This window comes from Chiloscyllium punctatum, chromosome 17 (genome assembly GCF_047496795.1).
Source record: "Chiloscyllium punctatum isolate Juve2018m chromosome 17, sChiPun1.3, whole genome shotgun sequence".
NCBI classification, from domain to species: Eukaryota; Metazoa; Chordata; class Chondrichthyes; order Orectolobiformes; family Hemiscylliidae; genus Chiloscyllium; species Chiloscyllium punctatum.
The window spans coordinates 42,279,003-42,292,829 of record NC_092755.1 but is presented as its reverse complement, the minus strand read 5'-3'; the positions used below and the strand labels follow the sequence as shown (position 1 = coordinate 42,292,829).

At 42.6% G+C, this 13,827-nt stretch overlaps 1 protein-coding gene across 1 annotated transcript in view; it reads left to right on the top strand.

Annotated features, from left to right (window-relative positions):
• upb1 (ureidopropionase, beta) overlaps positions 1-5,268 on the top strand; it is a 152,149-nt gene extending 146,881 nt beyond the window's left edge. The window contains exons 9-10 of the mRNA XM_072587006.1: positions 1,871-2,025; positions 4,737-5,268. Coding sequence (XP_072443107.1) covers positions 1,871-2,025; positions 4,737-4,820 — 239 coding nt within the window. The 3' untranslated portion in view covers positions 4,821-5,268. The remainder of the gene's footprint in view (positions 1-1,870; positions 2,026-4,736) is intronic.
• Positions 5,269-13,827: the final 8,559 nt, after the last annotated feature.

Sequence of the window (13,827 nt, the reverse complement as noted above, 5' to 3'; positions counted from 1 at the left end):
TGGGAAAAGTTGATGAGCAGAGAAATCTGGGAGGTCAGGTCCATTGTACCCTGAAGGTTGCTGTACAGGTGGGTAGAATGGTCAAGAAGGCATATGGTATGCTTGCCTTCATCGGACGGGGTATTGAGTATTAGAGCTGGCAGGTCATGTTAAAATTGTACAAGACTTTGGTTCAGTCGCATTTAGAATACTGTGAATAGTTCTGGTTGCCACGTTACCAAAAGGATGTGGACACTTTGGAGAGGGTGTAGAGAAAGTTTGAGGATGTTACCTAGTATGGAAAATGCTAGCTATGAGCAGGTTAGGATTGTTTTCATTAGAAAAAAAGGAGATTGAGGGGGGACCTGATTGAGGTTTACAAAATCATGAAAGGTATAGACAAGATGGATAGAAACAAACTTTTTCCCAGGGTGAGGGATTCAATAACGAGGTCACATGTTCAAGGTGAGGGGTGAAAGGTTTAAGGGCGATATACACGGCAAATACTTTACACAGAGGGTGGTAGGTGCCTGGAACGCATTGCCAGCAGAGGTGGAAGAGGCAGGCACAATAGATTCATTTAAGGTTGTCTGGACAGATGGATAAGTAGGTGGGGAGCAGAGGGATACAGATCCTTAGGAATTGGGCGATAGGTTTAGAGAATGGATTTGGATTGGCTCAGGTTTCGAGGGCCGAAGGGCCTGTTCCTGGGCTGTAAATTGTTTTTGTTTTTGTTCTTTATACCACCACTGTTTCTGTTAGTAGCCAATTCTTATCCATGCTTATATACTCCATCCACCACAAAGAGCTCTTATTAAGTAGCCTAACATGTGGGGTGCCTTATTAACAATGAGAGAAGTACAGCACAGGAACAGGCCCTTCAGCCCTCCAAGCCTGTGCCGCTTATCATGCCCTAACTAAACTAAAAAACAGACCTTTTGCCCTTATTCGGTCTGTATTCCTCTATTCCCTCCCTATTCACATAACCATCCAGATGCCTCTTAAATGTTGCCAATGTGTCTGCTTCCATCACATCTTTTGGCAGAGTATTCCAGGCTCCTACCAATCTCTGCACGAAAAACCTCCTTCGCACATCTCCCTTAAACTTCGCCCCCCCCTCCCCACCTTGTAATTGAAACTTCAACCCTGGGAAAAAGCCTCTATCTCTGGCTCACATATTGAATGCCCTTTGGAAATTGTTCTGGAATCTCAAACTAAGGGGAAGCAGCCTCTCACATTCACCCAGTACACTTCTCTCAAGAATGTTATACCCCTCAGTGATATGAACTATTGGCAAACTCCTGAGAACATCAGCCCACCCATTTGCCTAATCACTGATTTTCTAAGTGACCATCTAATTCTGACAGATTCTAGTAATTTATTGAGGACTGACCCTAGGCCTGTATTCTTGGTATTCTCTGCTTCCTTGACCAGTGGGGTTATGTTTCAAATTTCAATACACAGAGGCCATTCTACAACCTGGGGATTGTGTACCACACAGTTCCCTCACTTCACTACACACCACAACCATTTCCCATCCAATGCCCTTCCCCATCTGCTCCAAACAGGTTAACTTTGCAGCCGGTCTCCCCTTAGCTTTGGCTATTTATTTTCTCAAAACCTCACTGTCATTCTTAGCAAATATTAGGGACGCGTGTATTCCACACTTTACCTTTCACATCCCTCTGTATACTCTGAACTTCACTCACCAGTCAATAAAGTGTGGGCTAGATTATTATTTCAGGGGAAGGGGTTGTTGCAATGCTTTGTGGGGTGTTGTTATTTCATGGGGAGGCGATTTTGTTTTGGATGAAGGGCTTGTAGGAAAGAGTTGTTGTGTTAGGGATGGGGTGTTTTGGATTAATTTTTTTTTTCTATTTCTTACGGAAAGCACATCATGAATTTGGCCATTTTTATGGATCCAGTTATGTAGCTGCTCCTGATGGAAGCCGCACTCCTGGCCTGTCTCGTATTGAGGATGGTCTCCTTGTGGCTGAGCTCGATCTCAACCTGTGTCGGCAGATAAATGATAAATGGGCCTTCAAGGTAAGAAAAGCAAAGATAAATGATTCTTCTTTGGTGCTATTCTGTCCAATTCTCCGATATCTCCTCTTCCAGATGGAAAAGCTAGTTCAAAAGTCAGTCAGTTTGGAAATGAACAACATTGGGCGAACCAACAGGATTTGCATGTTTTACTACTGAGTGATGGGATAAGTACTTAAGAGTTTGCACCAAGCACACTTCTCATTTATTTCCTCTGCTTGGCCCTCAGTCAACCTGTCCTTCCTCCACCCTTATTCTGTACACATCTCCTCCTCCTCCCTCACTCTCTAACCTTCCCCCTTCTCTCTGTTTAGCTGCTCCTCCATCTGTCCGGCTACTCCTCAACTTCTTTGTCTCCAGTCCCAATTCTATCTTTAGTCATGGCCCAATTTGGTCACCTTTGCTGTGTCTGAGGAACCAACTGTTTTTTCGCCATCAGTTTAAGGAGAGGTGATTATCTGGTCTCATTGACGTTTCCTGCAGAAGGAGATCCAGCCACAACCTCTCCTCAACCTCCTTCCTTTCCCCAGCCTCCAGATGTTATTCCAACATTCAAGTTGTTTCTCTGGACTTGGCTGAATCTGTTTGGAAAAATGATCCATATGGGGATCACAGTCGAAGGTTTCGGTCGGATCAGAGAATCAATCATGTTACATTCTAGTCATGGACCACTTGACAGCTTTAGCACAATTCAAACGAAATCCTCTCTCACTCCGGAAACCTTTTGACAATAAGAACCTTTTTAGAAGTCTCAACACCAGGTTATAGTCCAACAGGTTTATTTAAAATTACAGGCTTTTGGAGTGCGCCCCAAAAGCTTATGATTTTCGGATAAACCTGTTGGATTATAACCTGGTGTCGTGTGACTTCTGACCTTGTCCACCCCAGTCTAACACTGGCACCTCCGCAACAAGAACCTGCACACAGCCAATCTACACATGAAGACTGAACACTTGCATGTTAGCCCCTTACACATCCCTCATTGATCAGAGTGGGCCTGATACTGCAGGAGGACTGGCTATGTGGTTCAATCTGTATTTCAGGTCTAACTCCACTGTGGTCTCCAGCTCAGTTGGCACTGATCGAGGTGCTGAACTTGGTATTTAACAATCTCTCAGGCCAGGACAAAATGACTGACCAAGAAAAAAGGTGGTAGGAGGAGGAGGAGGAGAAAGAGGGAGTGAATAGAAGCAGTAGGGTGTAGGGAAATACTAAGCTGTAGGTAGGAGGCCTAAGACGTTGTACACAGGGACTGCCATTCTCTGCAGTATGCGCAGGACTGCTGTTCTCTCCATGAGACACAGAGTCTGCTGTTCTCTAGAATATACAGAAGGACTACTGTTCTCTATATCATACACAGGGATTGCTAATCTCTCCATTATACACAAGGACTGCTGTTCTTTATATTTTACACAATGACTTGTTCCTTATATTAGACACAGGGACTGCTGTTCTCCATATTATACTCAGGGACTGCTGTTCTCTCTTATACATGGGCACTGATGTTCTCCATAATAGACACAAGGACTGGTGTTCTCTCGATTTGTACACAGGTAGGGCTGTTCTCTATATCATACACAGGGACTGTTGTTCTCTTTATTAAATACAGGGACTGCTGTTCTCTATACTGTACACAGGGACTGCTTTTCTCTATATTATACATAGGGACTGCTGTTCTTTACATTGCCCACAGGTCCTGCTGCTCTCCATCTTGTATACAAGCGACTGCAGTTCTGCATAATAGTCACTGGGACTTCTGTTCTCGATCTTATTCACAGGGACTACTGTTATCTCTAATAGACACAGGCTCTGCTTTTCTACGACGTTGTACACACTGCCGTTCTCTGCAGTGTACACAGGACTGCTGTTCTCTATAAAGGACACAGGGACTGCTGATCTCTATACTATGCACAGGACTGCACTTCTGTATAATAGAGATTGCTGTTCTCAATATTATACACTGGGACTTTTGTTCTCTTTAATAAACAGGGACTGCTGATCTCAATTATACCCAGGGACTGCTGTTCCCTACTTTGAACACATGGGCTGCTGTTCTTTACATTGTACCCAGTGACTGTTCTTCTCTGCATTGTGCACAATTTCTGTTCTGTTATACACAGAGACTGCTGTTCTCTGTATTGTTCACAGGGACTGCTGTTCTGTAATAGACATAGGGAAAGCTGTTCTCTGCACTATACAAAGGGACTGCTGTTCTATATAATAGTCATAGGGACTGGTGTTCTCTACAATGTACACAGACTCTGCTGTTCTCGACATTGTACACAGTGACCACCGTTCTAAGGGATTGCTGTTCTCTTTCTTAAACACAGGGACTGCTGTTCACTACAATGCTAATTGGACAAGTTCAAGACTTGACTCGTGTGATTTGATTGACTTTTTCCAATAGTGGAAATGTTTACCTCGAGGGGGCATAATTTTAGGGTGATTGGAGGAAGGTTTAGGGGAGATGTCAGAGATGGGTTCTTTTCACTGAGAATGGTGGGTGTGTGGAATGCACTGGCAGCTGAGGTGTTTGAGTTAGATGCATTAGAGACTTTTAAACTATTCTTGGTTAGGCACATGAAACATAGTACAATGAAGGGTATTTAGGTTAGTCTGATCTTAGAGTAGGATAGAAGGCCAAAGGGCCTGTACTGTGCTGTACTGTTCTATTCTATTCCTGACACCTCCCTTTTTCCTGTTTCTTTTCTCAGATGACAGGAAGATACGAGTTGTATGCTGACGAACTTGCTGAGGCAGTGCAGCCCAATTTTGATCCCTACATAGTCACAGAGTAGTGACGTTACTGGGCACAGACAACATGGAGACAATGTCAGAGAATCGTAATGACTGATCAGGACTTGTATCCATTTGCTGAGTCATATTCTCTTTATTTCCTATTTCCCTTTATCCAAAGCATTGTCATTGTGATTTTACACCAGATATTTCCTCAGACTCCAAGTAACCATCATCAGAGTACACAGAACTTATTTCTAATGCTGAAGAAGTTCAACTAAACTTGGAACTAACTATTTTCTGTCTCCAGTTACTGGAGACCTGTTGAGTCTCTCCAGCACTTTGTTTTCTGCAGGTCTAGTATAATGTGATTTCTGTTTGGTGCCAGTACATGCTGTTCTAAGAAACTATCCTGAAAATACTTTATGAACCTGTCATCTAGGCTTCTTTGCCCATCTGACTTCTCTAGTCTATATGTGGATTAAAATCTGTGATGATTATTGTTATGCATTTCTGACAAGCTATTGTTATTTCTTCCTTCCCACAAGTGATTTCTTGCCATTCAACTCTACCCAAACGACTTCCTCAACCAGGTTTCCTCAACGTGGGTCATTCGTATTAATCATAATCAGATGGTTAACTAAAAGATTCAACCTTCTACCTTTTCCTAGCTCCCTGTTGTCCATGCAGCCAGGCTACTAGATCATATTCTTTTCTGTTTGTGCTTGTTTCAGATGCTCTGAGCTTTCAGATGTCTTTGTTTTGTATCCTCTATTCTGATCAGTTGGTTTACTTAGATTCGGACTCTCCATCCCTTCCTGTCTGTATATCATTTTCCATACCTTCCTTCTTTCTGTTTGGTCTTGACTCTAATCTTGGATTTACCACATTTTCCCAATTTTGATCCCTTTCCCCTACAATTTAGTTTTAAATCATCTACTTGTCTAGTTATGCCGTCAGTAAGAACATTAGTCCCAAACTGGAACCCACATTTCCCACAGCAGTCTTCGAATTGTACATTCATCTCTTTAATCTGATTTGTCCTATGCCAACTCACACATGACTCTAATAATCCGATTATTAGTTTTGAGATTGTGTTTCTTCATTTAGTAAATAGTCCCTCATACTGATCAGGCCCAACCTCTTCCTTTGTCGTTGGTACATCCATAGACCATGACAACTGGATCCTCCTCCTCTTGTTGCAAGTGTTTTCCCTGGATCACATTAGCACCCGTTAGTACTCAAATGCTGCAGCCATAATAGCTGACAACATAGACTTCCTATTCCTGACAAATAGGAAACTGATACCCTGTACTGTTCCTTCATTAGAAACCTCAAGGCATCTGAAACAGCTGCAGTCAATCACTTACCCAAGGATCTCCGAGCTGCCACTCAAACCAACAGTCCAATGTTCACTGTTCTGGTGGCACATGAGCAGCTCAGTATTTTTATTGAAACGGCAGGCATTTTATCGTCGTACCTGTCTAAGCCAGAGATGGTTATGCTGAATATGATAGCTCTGGATCTATTAAATGATTTATCTCAGACAAACAAACAATTACATTTGCCAAGAAATTTGCTCTTGTGGAGCTGCCTTTGATCAAAATATTTAGTACCCAAGAATTATTAAAGTATTTATCAGTTACATGCTAACCTGAGACTAGAAAACACAAATTAAAAAGAACTAGCAGCTATTCAGTGTATTTTCCTCAGAAATCCATTCAGGTTTTGAGGTGAGAGTCAGCTGGTTGAATCTTGCTGAAAAGAGAAAATAATCAAGACAATGATCAAAGAGGATGCCAGAAGTTCCAATTTACTTGGGAGTGCAATTTATTCAGATTTACTAATCTGGTCTCAGACTGAATTAGATCAACTTGAACTCAAATAAAATTCGCCCATGAGAATCACTTCTCCTGATGATCCATTAATTATTTATTAACCCTGTCTCATTATACAACATTTCAAATAGCCTTTGTTGTAGTTGGTTCTACAATGCATTATTCTAGAAAACTATCTTCAACTATCTTCATTGACTTCCATACTATTGCTAATTTGATTTGGGTAGTCTAGTCATGTGAGAGTTGGCATAGGACAAATCAGATTAAAGAGATGAATGTACAATTCGAAGACTGCTGTGGGAAATGTAGGTTCCAGTTTGGGACTAATGTTCTTAGTGACTGCATAACTAGACAAGTGAAGTCTTCAATAATTATTGTAGTTGCTGTTGGAAGCTCATATCTTGATTAATCATCAGGTAGTTATGTAGCTATTGATAACAATTCTTGTTCTATCTCTTGGATCTTTTTTAACTCAAACTGATTTAGTTGCTACATTTGCAGCCCAACTGTGCACCCCATCAAAAAGAATTATCATTCTTTGAGAGGAAGTAAGCTCACTGGTCTTCACTTTCCACCCTTTTCGAAAGATCAAGTACCTGAAAATATTTAGTTCCCATTCATGGTCACAGTGCAACCACAGGCCTGTAATTGCTAACAGGTTTCTTTAACCCAATTTGTACTATGTTGCTACATCTTATAAATATTTTGAGCACTGAGATAAGGCATTTTTAATTTCAACTTCTTCCCTTCTTTTTTAAGATGGAAATAGTGCCCTTGATTTTTTGAAAAATTTATTCACGGGATGTGGGTGTCACTGGCTAGAGTAGCATATCTTTCCCATCCCTTATTGCCCAGGTAAGTATGGCAGTTTCCCTCCCTCAAGAATATTAGTGAACCAAATGGGTTTTTCATGACAATCCATAATGGTCATCATTATAAGTCTCAATTCCAGATTTTTATCAAATTCCATCATCTGCCCTTTTCAAATTTCTGCCTAACTCTCTGTAAACTCCCTTCAGGGAAAAGGTTGAGATTCTGAAGGGAGATTACAGAGAGTTAGGCAGAAATTTAAAAAGGAGGTCCTCGAGAGTAGTAATATCTGAATTACTCCCGGGCAGGAATAGGATGGAACAGATGAATGTATGGCTGAGGAGCTGGTGTATGAGAGAAGGATTCACATTTTTTGGATCATTGGAATTTCTTTTGGTATAGAAGTGACCTGTACAAGACTACGGATTGCACCTAAATTGGAAGGGGACTAATATGCTGGCAGGGCAATTTGCTGGAGCTCCTCGGGAGGATTTAAACCAGTAAGGTGGGGTGGTGGGACCCAGGGAGATAGTGAGGAAAGAGATCAATCTGAGACTGGTACAGTTGAGAACAGAAGCAAGTCACACCGTCAGGGCAGGCAGGGACAAGGTAGGACTAATAAATTAAACTGCATTTATTTCAATGCAAGAGCCAACAGGAAAGGCAGATGAACTCAGGGCATGGTAAGGAACATGGGACTGGGATATCATAGCAATTACAGAAACATGGCTCAGGGATGGCAGCTTAATGTTCCAGGCTACAAATGCTACAGGAAGGATAGAAAGGGAGGCAAGAGAGGAGGAGGAGGAGTGACATTTTTAATAAGGCTGTGCTGTGCTGAGGGAGGATATTCCCGGAAATACATCCAGGGAAGTTATTTGGGTGGAACCGAGAAATAAAAAAGGGATGATCACCTTATTGGGATTGTATTATAGACCCCCTAATAGTCAGAGGGAAATTTGAGAAACAAATTTGTAAGGAGATCTCCGCTATATGTAAGAATAATAGACAATAGATGCAGGAGTAGGCCATTCTGCCCTTCGAGCCTGCACCGCCATTCACTATGATCATGGCTGATCATTCCTAATCAGTATCCTGTTCCAGCCTTATCTCCATACCCCTTGACTCCACTATCTTTAAGAGCTCTATCCAATTCTTTCTTAAATGAATCCAGAGACTGGGCCTCCACTGCCCTCTGGGGCAGAGCATTCCACACAGCCACCGCTCTCTGGGTGAAGTAGTTTCTCCTCATCTCTGTCCTAAATGGTCTACCCCGTATTTTTAAGTTGCGTCCTCTGGTTCGGCACTCCCCCATCAACGGAAATATGTTCCCTCCTGCCAGAGTGTCCAGTCCTTTCATAATCCTATACGTTTCAATCAGATCCCCTCTCAGTCTTCTAAACTAAGAATAATAAGGTGGTTATGGTAGGGGATTTTAACTTTTCAAACATAGACTGGGACTGCCATAGTGTTAAGGGTTTAGATGGAGAGGAATTTCTTAAGTGTGTGTACAAGACAATTTTCTGATTCAGTATGTGGATGTACCTACTAGAGAAGGTGCAAAACTTGACCTACTCTTGGGAAATAAGGCAGGGCAGGTGACTGAGGTGTCAGTAGGGGAGCACTTTGGGGCCAGCAACCATAATTCTATTTGTTTTAAAATGGTAATGGAAAAGGATGGAAAAGTTGAAGTTCTAAATTGGAGAAAGGCTAATTTTGACAGTATTAGGCAAGAATTTTTGAAAGCTGATTGGGAGCAGATGTTCGCAGGTAAAGGGATGGCTGGAAAATGGGAAGCCTTCAGAATTGAGATAACTAGAATCCAGAGAAAGTATATTCCTGTTAGGGTGAAAGGAAAGGCTGGTAGGTATAGGGGATGCCGGATGACTAAAGAAAGGGGTTGGCTAAGAAAAAGAAGGAAGCATATGTAAGCTATAGACAGGATAGATCGAGTGAATCCTTAGAGGGAAATCAGGAGGGCAAAATGGGGACAGGAGATAGCTTTGGCAAATAGAATTAAGGAGAATCCAAAGGGTTTTTACAAATACATTAACGACAAAAGGGTAAGTAGGGAGAGAATAGGGCCCCTCAAAGATCAGCAAGGCAGTCTTTGTGTGGAGCCGTGGAAAGTGGGGGAGATACTAAATGAGTATTTTGCATCAGTATTTACTGTGGAAAAGGATATAGGGAAATAGATAGTGACATCTTGCAAAATGTCCATATTACAGAGGAGGAAGCACTGGATGTCTTGAAACGGGTAAAGGTGGATAAATCCCCAGGACCTGATCAGGTGTACCCGAGAACTCTGAGAAGCTAGAGAAGTGATTGCTGGGCCTCTTGCTGAGATAGTCACAGGTGAGGTGCCGGAAGACTTGAGGTTGGCTAACATGGTGCCACTGTTTAAGAAGGTGGTAGGGACAAGTCAGGGAACAATAGACCAGTGAGACTGACGTCGGTGGGGGGCAAGTTGTTGGAGGGAGTCCTGAGGGACAGGATGTACATGGATTTGGAAAGGCAAGGACTGATTAGGGATAGTCAACATGGTTTTGTGCGTGGGAAATCATGTCATTCAAACTTGAGTGTTTTGAGGAAGTAACAAAGAAGATTGAGGGCAGAGCGGTAGACGTGATCTATATGGACTTCAGTAAAGCTTTTGACAAGGTTCCCCATGGGAGACTGGTTAGGAAGGTTAGATCTCATGGAATACAGGGAGAACTAGCCGTTTGGATACAAAACTGGCTCAAAGGTAGAAGACAGAGGGTGGTGGTGGAGGGTTGTTTTTCCAGAGCAGTGGAGTGCCACAAGAATCAGTGCTGGGTCCTCTACTTTTCATTATTTATATAAATGATTTGGATGCGAGCATAAGAGGTACAGTTAGTAACTTTGCAGATGACACCAAAATTGGAGGTGTAGTGGACAGCAAAGAGGGTTACCTCAGATTACAACAGGATCTGGACCAGATGGACCAATGGGCTGAGAAGTAGCAGATGGAGTTTAATTCAGATAAATGAGAGGTGCTGCATTTTGGGAAAGCAAGTCTTAACAGGACTTATATACTTAATGGTAAGGTCCTAGGGAGTGTTGCTGAACAAAGAGACCTTGGAGTGCAGGTTCATAGCTCCTTGAAAGCAGAGTCACTGGTAGATAGAATAGTGAAGAAGGCGTTTGGTAAGTTTTCCTGTATTGGTCAGAGTATTGAGTACAGGAGTTGGGAGGTCATGTTGCAGCTGTACAGGACATTGGTTAGGCCACTGTTGGAATATTGCATGTAATTTAGGTCTCCTTCCTATTGGAAAGATGTTGTGAAACTTGAAAGGGTTCAGAAAAGATTTACAAGGATGTTGCCAGGGTTGGAGGATTTGAGCCACAGGGAGAGGCTGAACAGGCTGGGGCTGTTTTCCCTGGAGCATCGGAGGCTGAGGGGTGACCTTATAGAGGTTTACAAAATTGAGGGCCATGGATAGAGTAAATAGGCAAATTCTTTTCCTTGGGGACGGGGAGTCCAGAACTAGAGGGCATAGGTTTAGGGTGACAGGGGGAAAGAGACCTATGGGGCAACCTTTTCACACAGAGTGGTAAGTGTATGGAATGAGCTGCCAGAGGATGTGGTGGAGGCTGGTACAATTGCAACATTTTAAGAGGCATTTGGAGGGTATATGAATAGGAAGGGTTTGGAGGGATATGGGCTGGGTGCTGGCAGGTGGGACTAGATTGGGTTGGGATATCTGGTTGGCATGGACAGGTTGGACCGAAAGGTCTGTTTTCATGCTGTACATCTCTATGATTGTATCTGCCATGGTGAAATTTGAACCCTGGTCCCCAAAGCATTGCATTTCTACATTAATCGCTGGACTGTTAATACCAAAAGCTCATCACTCCCCTGTAATGATGGCAATGATACAAGGTCACAAGCTTGCTCTGGGTAAAATACACGTCAGAAAACAGTTCAATTCAACTTGAGCCAGCTAGAAAGAGATGACACCTGGGGACTGAGGCTTGTAGATGGGAATCAAAGCTTTGGTCTTCCGATTAGTGGAAGAAACGTCTGATATCCAGTACTGGATTTTGGATAAATAGTCTGATCAAATGAGAAACGGGGGAGAGCTAAGAGAAGTGATGATGCGGTGTAGCTGGGCAGCTAAATGAGAACTCGGATGGATCCAAGAATAGATGCTCGGCAAATACCAGAAGTAACATGCAGAATCAGAGAAAAACCACTTTAAATGATTCTCTGGCTAGACCAGTAGTCACCCCATTGAAGACTAGCGGAAGGCACTAGAAGAGGATGGTCAGGTCAATTGTGTCAAAGGCTGCAGGCAGGTCAATGACAATGTAAGGATTTGCCACATCCATGTATCTTTGTAACACTTCGTACCAACCATTTTGATATTTTGAGGAAGGTTGTCATGGATTTGGGAGGGGACTTAAAAGGATTTGATAGGGATAAGAATTTACAAAGACTCAAGGATAATTACAGCAATTTAAAAGTAAAGTAGAAGAATATGGAGAAAACATGAACGCTTAACAGTAGGACAGGAAGGGAAGTCAGGTGATGTTCAGTGCCATGACCAGCACTGGATCTCCTATCCTGGGGATCACCATTGACAAGAAACTGAACTGGATCAGCTGTATAATTACTGTGGCTACAAGAGCAGGTCAGACACCTGAAGTAAGCAACTCACCTCCATTAAATACTCCTCACTGGCCTGGATGAACACAGCAGCAACAATACCGAAGAACCTTGAAACCATCCAGGGCAAAGCAGCCTGCTTGCTCAATATCCTGTCCACCACTAAAACACTCACTTGCCGCATCTCCAATAATGGGTTTCAGCAGCAGATGAGCTGAGGCAGAGTGCCTGATGCTGAAAAAAAATGTGTGAAAGATTGGGGTCAAGCTAAGGTTAGGAACACGCAGGATGCAAGCAGTCTTGTTCTACATGAGTCGATGACTGGGGAGTTAAATAAGCAGTGAAAAGTTTAGGGTTGAACTGAAGACAATGGCTCTTATCTTGATGTTTACTTTAAGGAAATTTCAGCTCAGAGTACTGGGTAAATCGAAGGCAGTGGATGGAGGAAGAGAGATATGTACAGATGGAAGCTGATTGCTTCTTGGCACTACTGCTGTAAGATATGCCGTGTTTAAAAAGTAGTGGAAAGCCAGAGGAAGTGGAATGGGATTACAGGACTTTCTCCACCTCCAGTTGGCTGTTAAGAATGGACAGCAGTTTGGGGAGGTATTGTGTCTGATGGTGTGCTAACTGTGTCAAAGGATGCAAACAATGTGGAGAATGAGGAAGGACTGTTTATCATTGTCGAGATCAGATAGAATATCATTTTAAAATTTCCATTAGTGGTTTCAGGGCCATAGTTATTTGCTGGTACCGACAATCTTATAGTTCACCTCCACAGTGCCACTTATTCACTAAAATTAACTTTACAGCCACTAAGTGTAGAATATGGTTCTGCTGTCAATTCCCATTTATCTCTCCACAGTGGAGGCTTTCTGCCTCTACTCCTGATGAAGGGCTTTTGCCCAAAACGTCGATTTTCCTGCTCCTTGGATGCTGCCTGACCTGCTGTGCTTTCCCAGCACCACTATGATCTCAACTCCGGTTTCCAGCATCTGCAGTCCTCACTTTTGTCTTGTAAATTTTTATGCCACTAGTGATGTGTGGGAGGGTCTATTATTTTGGTATATTCTGTCAAATAGGTACAACAATACAGGGTCATTGGCAGAAGTGCTTTTACTGTCATTTTAGATGAAGATAAGTCTCAATGAGTACAGCTACCCCAATCATGGGCTGAAAATGTCCTGCTTGGAATCTAGGGAAATAAAGAACTGCAGATTCTGGAGATCCGAAACAAAAACAAATTGCTGCTAAAATTCAGCAGGTTTGGCCAGAGCTGTGGGAAGAAAGCAGAGTTGACGTTTCAAGTCTCATCATCAGAAGAATGTTTTGATGAAGTCATCAGATTTGAAATGTTAACTCTGCTTTCTTTCCACAGATACTGCCAAACCTGCTGAATTTCAGCAGCAATTTGTTTTTGGGATAGATTGAGACAATTAGGAACAAGTGAAAATAGGTAAAACTGAAACAGCAAGAAACCTGCTGCTGCTGCCTTGTACTCACAGCCGAGGTTTGTCAGCTTGCTGTATTGTTCATGTACAAGCTGCAGTAACACCGGTATCTCTCTTTACTAAAAATTGTACATATTGCATTTAACTGCCTTCCGCAATACTGTACATTTGTAAGGCACAAGCCATTAACCAGTAACTGCAGAACAGCTTGTTCTGAAAGAATATTTCATAGTACTGCATAGAAACACAACCAGGCCAAAGTCTGACAGATAAAGTGAAGCTGTGGAGCCTCAAGGAAGGTGAAACAGTGGGAATTCCAGTGCTTACAATCCATTAGCAC